Source organism: Chiloscyllium plagiosum, chromosome 28 (assembly GCF_004010195.1).
Source record: "Chiloscyllium plagiosum isolate BGI_BamShark_2017 chromosome 28, ASM401019v2, whole genome shotgun sequence".
NCBI lineage: Eukaryota > Metazoa > Chordata > Chondrichthyes > Orectolobiformes > Hemiscylliidae > Chiloscyllium > Chiloscyllium plagiosum.
This window is the reverse complement of record NC_057737.1, coordinates 25474931-25494950: the sequence shown is the minus strand read 5'-3', so window position 1 is coordinate 25494950 and position 20020 is coordinate 25474931. Positions and strand designations below refer to the sequence as shown.

The 20020-nt window shown below is 40.2% G+C and overlaps 1 protein-coding gene across 1 annotated transcript in view; it reads right to left on the bottom strand.

Annotated features, from left to right (window-relative positions):
• The window catches only part of LOC122564055 (calcitonin gene-related peptide-receptor component protein), a 98100-nt gene that overhangs the window by 7388 nt on the left and 70692 nt on the right, over window positions 1-20020 (bottom strand). Inside the window, exon 5 of the mRNA XM_043718530.1 lies at window positions 820-877. Within this exon, the coding sequence (XP_043574465.1) occupies window positions 820-877 (58 nt within the window). The remainder of the gene's footprint in view (window positions 1-819; window positions 878-20020) is intronic.

Genomic DNA, 20020 nt, shown 5'->3' with positions numbered 1-20020 from the left:
GGGTTAGGACACTAGCATTTGCATTATCTACAAGGATGGTCTCATCCTGGCATTGTACCTGGGGTTGCATGTGACTGAGAGTAACAGGGGGTTGTCTTGAGTGGCATGTGACTGTGGGGGAGTGGCCAGAGCATCTGTAAGCATGGCCATTGACCTGCATAAAGAGGATGTGTTTCCTTTCGTTCAGTGCCTCACCGTGACTCACACTCGCATGCTTGTGAGGTGGGGTCAGAGGGGGGTCACATTGCTTGTACAAGCTTTAATAAACTTTAACTGTTTCCTTTGTTCAGAGAGAGAGATTTTTGCCACAAACCCATAAGCTCTGCGAGGGGTCTGTTAAAGATTCCTCCAGAAAGCCTGTACTGTACTGTGTTTAATAAATTTGGTTGCTTGTTCACAGAAGTTGGTGTGCTGCAGTGGCATCAAGTGGGTAAGAATGTCCGGTTGTAAAAGAACTTCACTGAACCCATATTACAACCATCAGTAATAATAGCTCAAGGTTGTGTTTTTTTCCGAAACTGGAAAGCAGTTCCTTAAAGCAGTGTCTTATTCTTTCACTTGTATTGTTTATTTTCCGATGCAACTAAATGTTCACCCTGATTTGTTAAAAAAAATCCTTCCAGAAGCTGTCCATGGCTTGTTTTGAAGCAGGAACATGACTTAGATGAATACCATTATTATCCTAGTTGATCTGTTTTCATTATGGACTTCTGAGGACCATCACTTTCTTATTTCATAGCCAAAGAGGTATTTTTCTAAAATTGTTCACAATTTTGCATTTTTTCTATCTTTTGATGGAATTAAATAAATTAAATTTACCAACTGTATCTCCACTGCAGTTAGTGGTCTGTGATTCAGCAGCTGGAGTTTTTCTGCCCTGAAAGATAAACAGGAAGTGAATACGATGAAAGAATAATGCTAAAGATATTCAATAGTGAAAGCTGTTCAACAATGTGACATTTGATTACAATGTCAAATAATTGAATCAGTAGGATTTTTGAAAACACATCTCTCTATGGTCTTGTTTTCAAATCGAGTGTTATTAAACAGGACCATATTTACATATAAACTGGTGTCTCTGCACTTTAATATAAATTAGAAGTCTTTACAAAATGAGGTTTGGCTGTGAGTGACTCATCCATTAGATTGTTGAAACAGTTGGGCTACAGGGGAAAAATCTTCATTGGCTGATTTGTTCTAACATTTGTACAATGTTTGTTCATACAAGATAGAGATTACAAGTGCTTATAGTTTTTGTTATTGATATCTTAACTAGTCTGGATGATTGACATTTTATTACCTATTGTTAAAAATAATTTTTATGAATTAATGACTTAAAAAAACCTATATCTTACAGTCACTATCAGGATTATTGTTCTATACAGTGTGTATACTAGCTGAATGGCATGAAATGGTCATAGAGGAGAAAGTGAGGACAGCAGATGCTGGAAATCAGAGCTGAAACTGTGTTGCAGGAAAAGCGCAGCAGGTCAGGCAGCATCCAAGGAACAAGAGAATCGACGTTTCAGGTATACGCCCTTCTTCAGGAATGAGGAAAGTGTGTCCAGCAGGCTAAGATAAAAGGTAGGGAGGAGAGCCTTGGGGGAGGGGCGTTGGAAATGCGATAGGTGGAAGGAGGTCAAGGTGAGGGTGATAGGCCGGAGTGGGGTGGGGGCGGAGAGGTCAGGAAGAAGATTGCAGGTTATGAAGGCGGTGCTGAGTTCGAGGGATTTGACTGAGACAAGGTGGGGGGAGGGGAAATGAGGAAACTGGAGAAATCTGAGTTCATCCCTTGTGGTTGGAGGGTTCCTAGGATGAGGCACTCTTCCTCCAACCGCCGTGTTGCTATGGACTGGCGATGGAGGAGTCCAAGGACCTGCATGTCCTTGGTGGAGTGGGAGGAAGTGTTGAGCCACGGGGTGGTTGGGTTGGTTGGTCCGGGTGTCCCAGAGGAGTTCTCTGAAACTTTCCGCAAGTAGGCGGCCTGTCTCCCCAATATAGAGGTCACATCGGGTGCAGCGGATGCAATAGATGATGTGTGTGGAGGTGCAGGTGAATTTGTGGCGGATATGGAAGTATCCCTTGGGGTCTTGGAGGGAAGTAAGGGGGGAGGTATGGGCGCAAGTTTTGCATTTCTTGCGGTTGCAGGGGAAGGTGCCGGGAGTGGAGGTTGGGTTGGTGGGGGGTGTGGACCTGACGAGGGAGTCACGGAGGGAGTGGTCTTTTCGGAATACTGATAGGGGAGGGGAGGGAAATATATCCCTGGTGGTGGGGTCCGTTTGGAGGTAGCGGAAATGACGGCGGATGATACGCTGTACATGGAGGTTGGTGGGGTGGTAGGTGAGGACCAGTGGGGTTCTGTCCTGGTGGCGGTTGGAGGGGCAGGGCTCAAGGGCGGAGGAGCGGGAAGTGGAGGAGATGCGGTGGAGGGCATCGTCGACCACGTCTGGGGGGAAATTGCGGTCTTTAAAGAAGGAGGCCATCTGGGTTGTACGGTTTTGGAACTGGTCCTCCTGGGAGCAGATGCGGCGGAGACGAAGGAATTGGGATTATGGGATGGCATTTTTACAGGGGCAGGGTGGGAGGAGGTGTAGTCTAGGTAGCTGTGGGAGTCGTTCGGTTTATAGTAAATGTCCGTGTTGATTCGGTCGCCCGAGATAGAAATGGAAAGGTCTAGGAAGGGGAGAGAGGAGTCTGAGACGGTCCAGGTGTATTTGAGGCAACACCCCCCCACCTTTACTCCGCTACATTGATGACTGTATCAGCGCTGCCTCGTGCTCCCACACGGATGTTGAACAATTCATCCACTTTACCAACACCTTCCAGCCCGACCTCAAATTCACCTCAAATTTTATCTTAGCCTGCTGGACACACTTCCTCATCCATGAAACGGTCATAGCTTGGCATGGAAGCTATGAAGCCAAGATGGTAGTCAGCACAATGTGGCATGAATGGGGCATGAGGATTCAAAGAAGTCTGAGGGGGTCTGAGGAGTGAAGGTTAGAGGATATTACTGTTTTATTAAAACTAATATGAAAATCCAGAGCACTAAGGTTAGCCATTTAAACAGTTAGTTTAGGTACTCTGCAGCTCCTGTGGCAGCCTCCTAATTCTTTCCAAAGGCACTAGGCCCAACTCTTGTTTACATTCTGCTCCAAACTCCTACCCGTGCAGGCACTCTCTTGAAATTTCCTGACTCTGTTTGCCCATTTCAAAGAAGAAAATCCAGTTCATTATAATTTCTATAGAAATGAAATGCAAGGGTAGGGGTAATCCATCTAGCCCCTCAAACTTACCTTGGTATTCTAAATCACGGCTGATCATCGAAGTCAACTCCTATTTCTGCAGTATCTCCATATACCTTGTTTTTAGTGACCATAAATCTATCAATCTCAGTCTTGAACTTAATGCCTGAACCTCCACATTACTCTAGAGTAAAGAATTGCAAAGATAATCCACCCTCTGAGTGAAGAAAGCCCTGCTCCTCTCAGTTCTAAATGGCTTGCCTTTCATTCTGTGATTGTGTCCTTGGCTCTAGACCCCACAGCTAGGGTAACATCCTTTCTGCATCTACTTTGTCTATCCCTTTAAGAATTCTCTGAGATTGGATTTCATTCTTTCTAAATTTGGTGAATATAGGCATTTAAAGAAATACTCTTATCAAATTGGGCAACCTCACATACCTAAATTATATTTCACTGTCTCGCTCTTGCTCACTCACTCAGCTGAAATTCTTTTGAAGTCTCTTTACAACCTTCTCACAACTTACGTTCCCACAAAGTCTTGTATTAACTGCAAATGTGGAAATATTCAGTTGGCCCCACCGCCAAATCATTGATATAGATTGTGAATAAGCAGGGCCCTGTACTGATCAGTACTGATCCTTGCATTATTTCATTGGCGACAGCCTGTCAGTCTGAGATTACTGCTCCCTGCTTTCTATCTGTTAATCAAAATGATTACTGCTTTGTACATTACCCTGATGCCATGTGCTTTAATTTTGTTTATTAATCTCCTGTACAGAACATCTGACTATCTAAATACAAACCAGTGAGCTTTTCCTTATTGGTTCTGCTAGTAATACCCTCAAAAGCTCAATTTGCTTTCTCAAACATGATTTCCTCTTCATACATCATGTTAACTCTGTCGAATTGGACTTTACTTTTTATGTATCACATAATTGCATATTGTTTAGCTTTTGTAATTTCATCAGAAAGTCATCTCTATCCACTAAATTATGTTAAAAAACCTTTAGGGTGCTGTGCTCATGTTATTGTTCAACATATTTTGTTTCAACATAAATTCCAAACTTGTGGATGATACTAAACTTCAAAGAATTACAAACTCCAAGGAGGATTGCATAAAACATCAAATGGATTTAGACAACTGGTCGAATAGGTCAATAAGTGGCAAATAAAATGTAATGTAGAGAAGTGCCAACTGATTTATTTTAATAGAAAAAAAAGAGACACTTCTCTGTTTACAACAAAGGGTATAATTCTAAAGGGTGTGCAGGAAGAGAAGTACCTGGGTGTACATGTGTATAAATCATTAAAGGTGGCAGGTCATGTGGCATAAACATCTAAGGTTTTTTTAAATCCATTCATGGGATGTGGGCATTTCTAGTTGGTTCAACAATTATTGCCCATGAATAACCGCCCTGGAGAACATGGTGATGACTTGATGTAATGAACTGCTGCAGGATAATGGGGTGACGGATAAGGGATAGGGATAAGGGAGTTCTAGGGCTTTGAGTCAGTGAGAGTGGGAAAAAAAGACTAATGTAGTTCCATTTCAGATTATTTTAATGTGAGAGTTGGAGCAGAACTTGCAGGTGGTGGTCTTCTTATGCAACCAGCACCCTTGTTTTACTAGCTGACAGGTTTGGAAGGTCCTGTTGAAAGAGCCTTGGTGAGCCGTTGAAGTGCATCTTGTTGAGTATCCCTGGGGAGGGCCAAACTGTTCATCAGTAAGCAGGTTATTCCTTTTCAAGTGCCACTTGATGGCACTACTGATGACCCCCTTTACTACCTTCCTGAAGATAGATTAGACTGGTAGGACAATAAATGGCTGGGTTGGATTTGTCCTATTCTGTGTACAGGGCATGCAAAGGTCATATTTCCCATTGTTGGTTTTTTTTTTGCCTGTGTAGCGGCAAAATGGAAGAGCTAGTCCTGGACGAGGTCTTCAGTACCATTGCCAGAATATTGTCAGGGCCTATTAGCTTTACTGTATCCAATGTCCTTTTCATATCACATTGAATGAATTGGAGTTAGTTGTAGACCAGCAGCTGAAATGCTAGAGACCTCAGAAGGAAGTAAAGATGGATCATTAACCTTGCACTTCTGGCTGAAGATGGAAACAAATGCATGACCTTTGTCTTTTGAAATGATGTTCAGATGGAAATGTGTGTGGAGTTTCCGCCTCCTACTAGTTGTTTAATTGTCCGCTATCATTCATAACTGGATCTAATTGATCCAGTTGGCTGTGAAACGGCTTGATGTTTTGCCCGGAAGTAGCCATATATTGTAGCTTCATGTTGATTCCTCATTTTTAAGTATGCATGGTGCTCCTTGTAGCATTCCCTCCTTATAAGAAGTTGAGTAGGGTGGGTTTGTAGCTCATTGAAGTTTAGAAGAATAAGAGGCGACCTCATCGAAATATAAAAGATTTTAGGGAGCTTGACAGGGTAGATTTGGCAAGGTTGTTTTCCCTTTTTGAACAGTCTAGGGTCAGAGGGCATAATCTCAGGTTAAGGGTCGCCCACTTCAGATAGAGTTGAGAAGGCCTTTTTTTCTCTCAGAGTTGGTGAATCTGTCAATCTGTACCACAGAAGCGGTCATTGCTGGGTCATTAAACATATTCAAGGTTGAGATAGACAGATCTCCAAGTGTAAAAGCAATCAAACTTTATAGGGAAATGGAAGAAAGTAGAATTGAGGATGGTAGAATGAACTCCTTTGGCCAAATGGCCTGTCTTCTGCTGAATGCCATGAGATTTCTTTGCCCATGTTTGACCTGATGCCATGAAATTTCGTGGGGTTCTGTCGTGGAAATTAAATCGACTCAACTCAACTTTGCAAGAGCAAAGAAAGGAGCTTTATTTAAATTCTGCAGAATTGACCCAATACATTCAGCCAGATGCCTCATGTAAGGGGTACTGAGCATAATTCAGAAACTCTTCTTCTACCATTCTTATCACGCTCTCCAGGGCAAAGACTGGGAAAACTCAAGTTGTTATTCTCTCATCCCCTGGTCATGGACATAACTGGTCTTCAGCTTTCGCTGAATTCGACTGTCACAAGGTCAAACTGAATTCAAACAAAGCCAAACTGTCTCCTGGCTGCAGAGCTCAACAAAGTATTGTTTACAAAGCTCAGCACAGTGTTAAATTTAGAAAGGCATTTTCTTTCAGATTTCACAGTAAATGTTAAATTTGTTAATTTTCCATTACAGGTTCAGAGTCAATTTGGAGGATTCTCAGGTCAACTCCTTCCTAGCAATGAATTTAATCTTAAATAGAACACTGGTTCAACATGACTGAGTATGGGGGAAGATTGTTTTCATTTGGCAGAAAGATCAAAAACAAGAGGTCATAAATTTAAGATCATTGGCAAAAAAATGGCAATCAATAATGGATGGTTACAAGCTAGAATGCACTACCTGGGAGTGTGGTGGAGACAGGTTCATTTTTTCAGCGGCAGTTGGAGTGGGAGGAGTGACAGTGAGAACACAGTGGCCCGACAGGAAGGTCATTTTATAAGATAAAAACTTACCTCGGCTGAATCCCAAGACACTACACATGTAGTATCTCCCACCCGTCTTCCTCCTCTAACCAAAACAAAGACTCTCATGCATTGCTAAGGTAAGGCGTTTCAATTGATATTTCTTGTGTATCATGTGATTGATCTCTATTAGTTGGTTAATTGAATAAGACGACAGAGAAGTACTAGAAATTATTTAACTCATAAATTTGTATAAATTAATTAAATAAGTAGAGATGGCTGGACAGGTGATGTGCTGTAGCTGTATGATGTGGGAGCTGGCTGATCCTATTGTGAATGGCAGTGACCACATCTGCAGCAGGTGTTAGTTGCTGGAAGAACTCCGGATCAGAGTTGATGATCTGGAATCTGAGCTTCAAACACTGTGGCACATCCAGGAGGGGGAGAGTTACCTGGACGCTTTGTTTCAGGAGGCAGTCACACCCGGTAGATTAAGTAATTCAAATTCAGTTAGTGATCATGAACAACACGGTGTGACTGTAAGTGCGGCAGTTAGGGGGAATTCTGAGTTTAGGAGTGGAGGAGCCTTAGCCTTTGGCCTTGTCCAACAGGTATGAGATTTTTGCTTCCTATACGGATGAGGAAAAGGGCTGTGTTCAGGATAAGCCAGCTGACCACGGCACCATGGTACAGAAGCAAAAAGACAAGTAGTTGTTGCAGGGGATTCTATAATTAGGGGAACGATAGTGTCCTGTGTGAGCTGGATAGAGAATCCCGCATTGTGTGTTGCCTGCCTGGTGCCAGGGTGCAGGACATCTCCAACCAGCTTGAAAAGATATTGGAGCGGGAGGGAGAGGATCCAGTTGATGTTCTCCACAATGGCACAAACAACATAGGCAAGGCTAGGAAAGAGGACCTGTTTGGGGAGTATCGAGCACTGGGAAGGAAATTGAAGGACAGGTCCCTGAGGGTCATAATTTCTGGATTACTGCCAAAGCCACATGCTAATTGGCATAGGGATAAGAAAATTAGGGAAGTAAACACATGGCTAAGAGGTTGGTGTGGGAAAGAGGGATTCCATTTCATGGGGCATTGGCATCAGTTTTTGAACCAGGGCAATTTGTAATGATGGGACGGTCTCCACCTGAACCGATCTGGAACCAGTGTTCTGGCGAAAAAGATAAATACGTTGGTCAAAAGGACTTTAAAACTTGTGAGTCGGGGGGGGGTTGGGAAAGGGAAAGCCATAGGGAGTATGAAGTCAAGAAGAAAGATAAGCAGCAGGTTAGCATGTGTGCAGGTTTTAACTTTGAGGAAGACTAGGAATGAAGCAAAAAGGAAGGATAACTTAGGACATATTACTAGAGGTGATGGAAATCATGAGGATAAGAAAATTAGCTTTAAGGTGCTTTATCTGAATGCTCATAGTATTCGTAACAAAGTAAATGAATTAACAGCACAAATCATCGTGAATGATTATGATATGGGAGGCATCACAGAGACGTGGTTGCAGGGGGTTCAGGACTGGCAGTTAAACATCCAAGGATTTACAATTTATCAAAAAGACAGGGAGGTAGACAGAGGGGGAGGGGTTGCCTTGTTAGTTAAGAATGAAATTAAATCTATGGCACTGAATGATACAGGGTCAGATGATGTGGAGTCTGTGTGGGTGGAGTTGAGGAACCACAAAGGCAAAAAAACCATAATGGGAGTTATGTACAGACCTCCCAGCAGTGGTCAGGACAAGGGACGCAAGATGTACCAGGAAATAGATAGGGCATGTCAGAAAGGCAAGGTCACAATGATCATGGGGGACTTCAGCTTAATAGAGGTAATTACAGGGGCATGAGAGAGGAATTAATGAAAATCAACTGGAAGCAGAGCCTAGTGGGGAAGACAGAAGAGCAACAATGGCAGGAGATTCTGGGTGTAGTTGAGGACACAGTACAGAGGTTCATTCCAAAGAAAAGAAAGATTATCTGGGTAGGTGGGATTAGACAGCCATGGCTGACAAAGTAAGTCAGGAAATGTGTCATGGAAAAAGAGAGAGACTATGAAGTGGCTGAGAGCACTGGGAAATCAGAAGATTGGGAAGACTACAAAAACAGAGGATAACAAAGAGAGAAATAAGGAAGGAGAGGATTAAATATGAACGTAAGCTAGCCAGTAATATTAGAAATGATAATAAAAGATTCTTTCAACACATAAGAAACAAATGAGGGGAAAAAGTAGAAATTGGGCTGCTCCGAATTGATGCAAGAAGGCTAGTGATGGGAGATAAGGAAATAGCTGAAGAACTTAATGAATACTTTGTGTCAGTCTTCATAGTGGAAGACATGAGTAATATCCCAATAATTAAGGAGAGTCAAGGGGTAGAGTTGAGTATGGTAACCATTACAAAAGAGAAAGTGCTAGAAAAGCTAAAAGATCTAAAAATTGATAAATCTCCTGGCCCAGATGGGCTACACCCTAGCATTCTGAGGGAGGTGGCTGAAGAAATAGCGGAGGCACTGGTTGTAGCCTAACCTTGGTTGTAGGTAAAATTCTAGAATGCATCATTAAGGATGAGATTTCTAAATTCTTGGAAGTGCAGGGTTGGATTAGAACAAGTCAGCATGGATTTAGTAAGGGGAGGTCGTGCCTGACAAACCTGTTGGAATTCTAGTAGGTTAGACCAGGGAAACCCAGTGGATGTTATCTATCTTGACTTCCAAAAGGCCTTTGATAAGGTGCTTCATGGGAGGCTGCTGAGTAAGGTGAGGGCCCATGCGTTCAAGGTGAGCTACTGGCATGGATTAAGGATTGGCTGTCTGACAGAAGGTAGAGAGTTGGGATGAAAGGTTCTTTTTCGGAATGGCAGCTAGTGACGAGTGGTATCCCATTGGGTTCAATGTTGGGGTTGCAGCTATTCACTTTATATGTTAATGATCTGGATGAAGGGATTGGGGGATATTCTGGCGAAGTTTGCTGATGATACTAAGTTAGGTGAACAGGCAGGTAGTTCTGACATGGGGATGCTGCAGAAAGATTTAGTCAGTTTAGGAGAGTGGTCCAAGTAATGGCTGATGAAATTCAATGGGAGCAAATGTGAGGTCTTGCACTTTGGAAAAAAGAATACAGGCATGGACTATTTTCTAAACGGCGAGAAAATTCATAAAGCCAAAGTACAAAAGGATCTGGGAGTGCTAATCCAGGATTCTCTAAAGGTTGACTTGCAGGTTGAGTCCATAGTTAAGAAAACAAATGTAATGTTGTCATTTATCTCAAGAGGGTTGGAATGTAAAAGCAGTGACGTGCTACTGAAGCTCTACTTAGGCCCCATTTAGAATACTATGTCCAATTTTGGGCCTCACACCTCAGGGAGGACATACTGGCACTGGTGCATGCCCAGCAGAGATTCACACAGATGATCCCTGGAATGATAGGCCTAACATACGATGAACGGCTGAGGATTCTGGGATTGTATTCATTAGAGTTTAGAAGGTTGAAGGGAGATCTAATAGAAATTTACAAAATAATGCATGGCTTAGAAAGGGTGGATGCTGGGAATTTGTTTCCGTTAGGCAGGAGTACTAGGACCTGTGGGCACAGCCTTAGATTTAGAGGGGGTCAATTTAGAACGGAAATGAGGAGACACTTCTTCAGCTAGAGAGTGGTGGGCTTGTGGAATTCATTGCCATGGAGTGCAGTGAAGGCTGGGACGTTAAGTGTCTTCAAGGCAGAGATTGATAAATTCTTGGTCTCACAGGGAATTAAGGGCTATGGGGAGAGTGTGGGTAAGTGGCATTGAAATGCCCATCAGCTATGATTGAATAGCTGAATGGCCTTACTTCCACTCCTATGTTTTATGGTCTTATGGAAACTATAATACCACCCGAAAATGAAGGATGTGTAAGGCTGCAGGGAGAGTGCAGGGGATTGGCACTTGAATTGCTCCTTTGGAGAACCAGCACATATACAATAGGGTCAAATGGTCAGTGTTTTCTGTGATAATTTGTAATTTTGGTCTGTGCTGCACCAGATTGATACAAATGAAATCTTATTGAATTGATGCCAAAAAAGCTAATCGGCATAGTTGTACTATTATCAAAATGCAAAGTATTTCTTTTTGACCACAATAATATATAAAATTAACTTACAGAAGACATATCACTAATCACAAAGTGCTCTAAAATCAGTTAGTGTCATATCAAAATTGAAAAAAAAAATGCACTTCCTTTAGTCATTTTCATTGTGATATTTACTTAAAATTACTTGTAAACCTTAAAAAAAATTATATTCTAGTAAGTTCATTTATCTCCATTTCTAAGACAGATACATTGTTGTCTACAGCAACAAGTTCCTCAGATTTACTTAGATTGACTTATTCTCAATAGATTGTCCCAGTCTTGGTTTTGCCAACATGTGTAACCCCGCATTTATCATGGCTAATCCACCTAACCTGCACATCTTTTGACTGTGGGAGGAAACTGGAGCACTTGGCAGAAACCCAAGCAGACAAGGGGAGAACATGCAAACTCCACGCAGGCAATGGGTGACTGTCTGTAAGAGTTTCATCCAAACAGAAAGATTCACTTCTTCCCAAGAGCAAGGCAGGAATTCTGTCTATTCCCCTTTCTGTCTGTGTCATTTTTATGCTATCACCCCTCAGTCGCCAGCTATTTTTTGAAGCTCTCCTGTGCATGTGCACTTTCTTCCTACTGATGCTGTCCCTAGGTCAAATGTTATCAGGTCACACTGACCAATATTTCTTGTTATCCAAGAAAATTACAACTGATTTCTTTATAATTCTTTACATTGCATTCAATACCAGCCTTGGACAACTGTCTGTGTGGAGTTTGCACATTTTCTCCCTGTCTGTGTGGGTTTTCTCCAGGTGCTCCAGTTTCCTCCCTCAGTCCAAAGATGTGCAGGTTAGGTGAACTGGTCATGCTAAATTGTCCAAAGTGTTCAGGGATGTGTACATTAGGTACATTAGTCAGGGGTAGATATAGGGTAGGGGAATGGACCTAGGTGGGTTGCTCTTCCAACAAGTGTGGACTTGTTGGGCCGAAGGGCTTGTTTCTACACTGTAGGGATTCTAAACATAAAACTGATGCAAACTCTTGAAGATTCCTTTAAAACACTCTCTTAAAACAAGTTTCTAGACATAAATTGTCACACCAGGAATTTATAAGTACCAAGCTATCATCAAAAAAAGGAATTGAACTCTAATTATCCTCAGGCTTATGTTTATTTACAGCAATTACATTTTGCAGTAATAAGAAAGGCTGTTAGCTTTAAAAACTCAAAGTTAGCAGATAAGGACAATATATATAGTATAATACTTTTAAAATGGTCTGTTATTGAATAAATAACTCCTTTTAAAATTAGGTTTTTAGGTTTGAACATTTATGAAAAAACAATTTATTTCTATTCTATGACTTTGCAGAGAAGGGTTTAATTTGTAATGTAGGGTGGAAATTTCAACCCACTGAGTCAGATCAGCTCCAAGTACAGCAAATTCTTTTGGTGTTTTGTAATCCCACACTCTATCCATCTAAACTGTGCACTTCCTTTACAGAGTTGCTACATCTAGTCAGTTTCATGTTTTTGCTCAACTATCAGCAATACTTCTGTAAGTTCTCCTTTCCTAAGTTTATTTCTAGAGTCCGAATCAACATTTTGTTTACATTAGTCCAGTCACAAAATTTCTCCTAGTTTTGCGCATCCACACAGAGATTTTTTTGTAGCGATATTTGTTACATATTAGCGCGATGGAAATTGAGCAATCATGTATGCTTTAACAGTCTGAGACTCCACTTTAAGTAAATGCACTCACTTAACAGAAGTGATCATTGAGGAGGATAAAAAAAAGGGACCTTTATAAACACTCAAAATGACTTTTCAGCTTAGGCAAATACCACAAACAAAGTTAAAAATCACACAACACCAGTCCAACATGTTTAATTGGAAGCACACTAGCTTTCGGAATGTCGCTCCTTCATCAGGTGGTAGTGGAGACCTCAATCCTAACACATAGAATTTATAGTAAAAATTTACAGTGTGATGTAACTGAAATTATACATCGAAAAATCATGACCACAAACAAACAGAGTATAAAACTGGAAAGATTTGACAATCCATCCTCTTTCAATTGTTCATTGTTTCAAATACCTATCAATGTATCCTTAAAAGTTCCAATGTTACCTGATTCCTGGGCTATCTATTCCATCTCGTCACCCCCAATGTTAAATAATTATAAATTATAATATACCCTGATTTTGAAGTTTCAGAATTGCAACACATGTGTAATCCATGATTCATATCTTGAAGATACTATAGTCATATCTTCTCAGGTCAAGTCACTGATACAACCAAAATGTGCAATCACTCAGTGAGACATGGCTTTGGAGGTCAAAATAGTTTTTATTTTTTGAGGGGTTCTTTATTGACTTCATGTTCTCACGAACACATTAGATGAGACTGTAACACAATAACAATAGCATCTCTATTTATGTTTACATATGGAGCATTTGGACTCAACACTGAAGCAGACCAGAATAATTTATTAATGCTCTCAATTATTATTATCTCTCCATTAAACTTAAACCATGACACATAAGGGAAGCTTTGATTTCATAGTCACAGTATTCAGTACAAGGCAAGAGGCATAAGTTAACATGAGTTTTTTTTCCCAGAGTAACTAACACACCTCTCTACGTACCAAAAATCACCAGCCAGACACACCTGCGGAACAGAATGAGTTAATGCATTTCCATCATACATGCACAAAACTGAAAGTTTATTGAGGCAGTTATAACCTTATTATTACATCCTGGATCTCAATCACAGATTTAAATATAGCAATTGACAGTGTTCATTCCACTAAGTTCCACTTCTTTTCCCCCCAAATATAATGGTACCTGAACTTGTACTGTCCTTATTTAGAGATTTCATTTGAAAGGGAATTTACATTATCTGAGTGCTTTAAAGCTAGCCAGTTAACTGTTTCATTATGGATAGCTTTAAAAATTACTCTCTCCTTTACAGCCTCCTTCATCCCATCCTTGCAACCTCCCTCTTCACCCCATCCTTTCTTGCAGCTGCCTCCTCCAACCTCAGTACACCTCCTGTAACCTCCTCCTTAGCCCAAATTCCTCTTGCAACCCTTGATTCGCCACAACTCTTGCAATTCTTCCAACTCCTGTCCCTCCAACTCTCACCAGCCTTCCTTTCTGCCTCCTTTTTTTCCAAAACTCCCTCTTAGACTCCTTATATCCCACAGTCCTGTTATAGCCTCCTTCTCCCCAACACCCTTTGTGGCCTACTGAAAACCACTCACATCCCTTGCATTCTTCCTATGTTGGTCAATTTTCTTTTTGGCTAAAACTTGTTAATGATTAGAATAGTTATTTGATGCAGAGGCATTATCTTTTATAAAGAAAAAGAGAGGTTATTAATTGTTATGTGTAAAGAATTTGGGATTGTCAGTTGGGATTGCAATGTGGTGCACTTATGAGTACAGCAAGTTGCATATACTAACATATAGGACTTTACAGACAGAAAGAACACGTACATGCACTGTTTCTGTTTTATCTTGACAAAAACAGGTGACAGCCATTTGCTGGTTTATTTGTCAGGGCAATGCCTGACCAGAGTCAACATGCTTGGTTTGAAATCTAAAGAGAGTCTGGCAGTTAAATAGTAATCCTCATTGATCATACCATAGACTCCATGGTAATGTGTCTTCAAATCAGAGTCTATTTGCCAACCAATCAGCACTCTCCTCTTACACAGTATAAATATTGATTTTCCCATTTATTGGTATGCTTGTGAATTGTCCTGAATACAAGCCAAAACTCTTGACAAACTGTCTTTTTCAGCAATACTACTGTTTATATTAACTAACGATCATGTAAACATACAAGTAGTTTTCCAATAGCGCGGTAGTTGTGACACTTATAGAAAATTGCACAATATAAATAATGGGGCCTATGGTAAACCCAGGTTGGGGCGACCTACCAAAAATATCAGTAAAAATTGAAACAAAAATAATAGTTAGCCTAACACAAATGATAGCACAGTCTAAGTAAATCTTTAAATCATATATTTCAATGAAATAACACAGTAAATTTAACACTTTCACACTACAATCACTGACTACTGCACTGTACCTTTCATGAAGCTCCTCACCAGAAATTGTGTGAGCTGACTGACCACATGGTGCAGATGTGGAAGTCCAATCCTCCTCAGGATTCTCCCCCGGTTTGAAATAAAGTTCCTTCTAGATGTCAACTACAATTCCCAGTTTCAACCTACGTTTCAAGGCTTGCAGAGCTGACTGCATCCCTGTTTTAGCCAGACACACTAAATTTCCATTTTGCAGACAGAGGGTTCTAAGGCTGGGTTTTGTTGTTCAGCTAGTGCTGGGGATGAAATTGCATAACAGCGAACGGGAATTTGCTTTATAAAAAAAGTCTGTAATTCACAAATCACGTTACAACCAAATCACATTTAATAAACACATGTTTTGGAGAACTACCTGTGTATTCTGAGGTGCCACATCACTGCAACACTGAAGTTATCTGCTGAGCAACAAACAATGTATCAATCCATCAACTATCAACTGAAAGGTGATATACCCAGTGAGGCGTGAGTATTTCGAACAATATGAGACCATAAGACATAGCAAATAATTATTATTATCGGACACCTGTTTTATATCTGTGAAAAGGGCTTGGAGGAGCACAAGAGCCCTTTACTCAAGTTTTAAATAGTAAATGGGCATGTTTTGGGGTACCAAATGAATTGATGATACTGAAAAGTGGACTGGATATAGAAGCTCACAGCTGAAAATGTGTTGCTGGAAAAGCACAGCAGGTCAGGCAGCATCCAGGGAACAGGAGAATCGACTTTTCGGGCATAAGCCCTTCTTCAGAAGCTCACAATCTTATTGAGTGGCATAGCAAATTTGTTGACCATTTGGAATAGTCTTTTTTTATATATTCATATTGCAAAGTGATCAATAACAGGATAAAGAGAAAAATGCAAAATGCCAATCTGGTTCAATATATCATAGTAGTAAGGGGGAAGAAACGACTCAGTGGCAATGTTAGAACATGTATGACTGACGCCAAAGAAAACAGACAGTGTGAAGAGTTGAGAATGGGTGATGCAGAGATGGAATTGGCTATTCCAGGTACATATGGAAGCTGATCCCGTGTCTTCTCATAGAACAAGTAAACATTTTTAAAAAGGAAGGTCCAAAGATAGACCTTTAAGAATTCCAGAGGTGATAATCCATTGGGAGAAAATATTAAACATTGGGAAATGCTGTATCTATAGTTGAATAGGTAAGAATAGAATTAAGAAAGAGCAAGCTCACTGAATTGGACAATGGTTGAGACTGCCGTTGAGAAAAATCTAATTGGAGCAATCCAAGCAGATTTGTAGGAAAGCTAGGTATAGACCTCAGGACTTGGGAAGAAAGGCAAGTACAAAGATAGGGTCTGCCAAGGTTAGAATATCAAATACCAAAAGCAACATACTATTGGCACTGGAAATCTGAAATAAGAACAAAAAATGAAACAGCTAGAAAAATTGACCAGGTCAGGCAGAATCAGTGGAGAAGAAACAGTGTTAATGTTTCATATCAATGACCTTTCATCAGAACTGAAGAGAGATAGAAGCGTAAGGAAAAAAAGCACACAGAAGACAACAGGGGTGGAGGTTATAATCTACAAATGTGGCATAATGTTGAGTCCAAAAGGTAGCAGAGTGTAGAATTGAAAGATAAAGTGTTGTTCCTCGAGCTATCATTCAGCTTCAGTCGAACATCATAGCAGGGCATGGATTGAAAAGTCAGCATGGGAGAAACATGAAGAATTAAAATAACAAGCAACCAGAAATTCAGGATTGTGACTGCACACCAAACGAGGATGTTTGCAAAGTGGCCACTTGACTAACTTTGGCATGAAGATTGTACTTTATGGTCCCAAAGCATTGTGAATCAGTGGAAAATAAACTATGTGCAATGGAGTTTGTGAGGGAGACATATATTCAAGGCCAAGTTTGACTCCCTGTAGATCAGAAATCTGTCTAAGGTTATGGAGAGAGCAGGCAGGAAATGGAAATCAGATAAGCAGTGGGTTTTTTTTGAATAACAGAGCAGACTCAAGAGGATGGGTGAATGACAAAATGGCCTATTTCTGCTTCTGTTTCTTATATTATTTTGTTTGGGTGTAATATTTGCAGGAAGGTTTTAGTCCTCTCATTTATTTTACAGATCTTTTCAACTTTAATGAATTTTAAAATTAATGTGAATTTTTGAATTTTGCATTTCTGAATTTTGAGAGAAGCACAAGGCATATTATAAATTGCAGATTCCTTTGTTAGTGGCCCATGTTCATAAAGATTGAGTTTAAATGGAACCTAAAATACAGCATTTAATCAATGAAGAGAAATGAGAAGAAATAAGGGTGCCAAGAAAACAAGCCCTACCTATTAGCATTTCACATTGCATGTCAAATAATTGGCTCCTAGATGTTGAATAGAAACAATCGTTCCATTGATTTTGTTTAGATCTTCTGAATTCGGCCAACATACGGTTTGAGCTGCATTATTCTAGAAACTGATATACTAACAAATAGCAAGATCTCATGTTCTCAGCCATAGTCCTCACATATTTCTGCTAAGCTCAATTTTATTTAATTAAAGCCATTATCTTCAGTGAAAGAAGATCAAGAAAAAGTAGTAGCACCATCTTGGACAGATGTCCAAAGAAGCTAGAGACGCAATTGGAATTGGTGCAATTTGTTATAAGGTGTAATGCAATTATTTTTTCAAACAAACTAAATAATGCATCGCTTTCAAAATAAATATCAAAAATTGTGATCTTTTCTTGCATCAAGGATTTCAGAACCTACCAATCTATCAAGAAAGACTGCTAAAACAATTGAGAAAACATTTTAATTATCTGCTGAATCTGATGTTTTGAAGATCTGAACTGAGGTAGCATTATCCAAAAAAAAATTTGTTCCATGCTTAAAGTCACTATTTTAATCAAAAATTTCCAATGCGATTCTAAAAAAAAAGTGTGCTTGTAAGAACTACATTGTTTGGTTAATGAAACATCATAGGAAATGTTAGTCAAAAATAATTCATGAATGAAAATAGCTCTACCCTATTTAAGTTCTACCAAAAGAGAATGAGAAAAAACACTCATACAAACTGCCAGCATACATCACTGATTATTATAGACAAGGAAGGAAAGCTGATATCTATTGCTTTTAATTCCTTTATTGTTAAGGAGATGATCTAGTGAATTCAGAAATATAATCATTAAAGATTTGTTTATTCAGTGAGTAATCGGGTCACATAAACAAAGAAATTCAAAGTTTGATGTCAGATCTGTGCTGGGTTAGTTGATCTCAGGTGCGACTTCAAGGAGAATATTAAAACCATTCTTCTCATTTTGTTTTGGAGGAATGGGAAAATTAATGAGAGTTCCTGTGCATGACCATCTCCAGCAAGAGCAACCAATTGTTTGCATGAGTGGATGTCCAACAGAGATAGAACTGGAGTTGCAGTTGAAAATGTTTTCTGTAAAATAAATTCTGCAAGTGGACACAACACTGATGTATAGGGAAGCACTGTATATTTGAAGAAAATAAACTGCTACTTTGTAGCGACCAATTTTATCTCAAAGTGGGTAGATGGGCTTTGAATGAACTAAAATGGCAACCACACACTCTATGAAAGGATACATTTCAAACAGTTCTTTAGGAATTAGTAGATTTGTTGCTTTTACGTGTCAAAATATTGAAGCAGCAAACATTAAAACAAATAGGATATAAATATCAGTCAGCTGAGTTACAAAAAAAGAGTACAAACATGAAAGCTCTGTGAAAGTAAGTGACTGAAAAATACATTAAATAACCTAGGTGCTGGGAGAACTAAATCTAGGAAATATTCCAAGTTGAAACATAAAGACCACCATAAGTCTAAACTGACAAATTTAGGACTGTTAACAACAATCATGTGGAATTTCTAAGTAGGAAAATGTGTTGTGTCTCATATGCAGTATGTTCAAATACCTTTAAGAGACACACCCATGATATCATCACTGTACCTTAGCATTTGGCCTGAGGGTACATTTGGTCCATCTTATCTCTGATCACTTGACTCATGCCACTCTACGAGAAGCAAGCAACTCTGTTTGAAACAAATACCTTAATATCAGCCAAGAAAATTGTCACAGAGCTGTACAGCATAGAAACAGAACCTGTGGTCCAACTTGTCCATGCCAACCAGATATTCTAAATTAATCTAAATTTGCCAGCATTTGGCCCATATCACTCTAAACCCTTCCTATTCATATACCCATCCAGATGCCTTTCAAATGTTGTACTTGTACCAGCCTCCACCACTTCCTCTGGTAGTTCATTCCATACACGCACCAACCTCTGTGTAAAAGAGTTGCCCCTTGGGCCTTTTAAGTCTTTCCCCTCTCACCTTAAACCAATGCTCTCTAGTTTTGGACTCCCCCATCCTGGGAGAAAACCAGAGATTGTTAAAACATTTGTAATACTGTTTTACCGACAGAAATGAGCCAAGATAGAACAAATAATCTTCCTCTTCTATTGTGTGGCTTGACATCAACACCATTCTAACAACACTTACATTTATATAATGCCTTTTAATAACATAGCATCTCAATAGTTACTTTAGAAGCACAGTAACTGATGATATGTGGCCATTCTGATGCTTGACAGTCAGGAGATATATAACAAATTAATTTATATTTTAGGTGATATTGAAATCAAGTACTCCATTCCAACAGCATATTACGATTAGATTAGATTCCCTACAGTGCGGAAGCAGACCCTTCGGCCCAACAAGTCCACACCGACCCTCTGAAGAGTAACCCACCCAGACTTGTTTCCCTACATTTACTCCTAACGTACCTAAAACGTAAAAGGTAAAAAGAATGACTGCAGATGCTGGAAACCAGATTCTGGATTAGGGTGGTGCTGGAAGAGCACAGCAGTTCAGGCAGCATCCAAGGAGCTTTGAAATCGACGTTTCGGGCAAAAGCCCTTCATCAGGAATAAAGGCAGTGAGCCTGAAGCGTGAAGAGATAAGCTAGAGGAGGGTAGGGGTGGGGAGAAAGTAGCATAGAGTACAATGGGTGAGTGGGGTAGGAGATGAAGGTGATAGGTCAGGGAGGAGAGGGTGGAGTGGATAGGTGGAAAAGGAGCTAGGCAGGTCAGACAAGTCCGGACAAGTCATGGGGACAGTGCTGAGCTGGAAGTT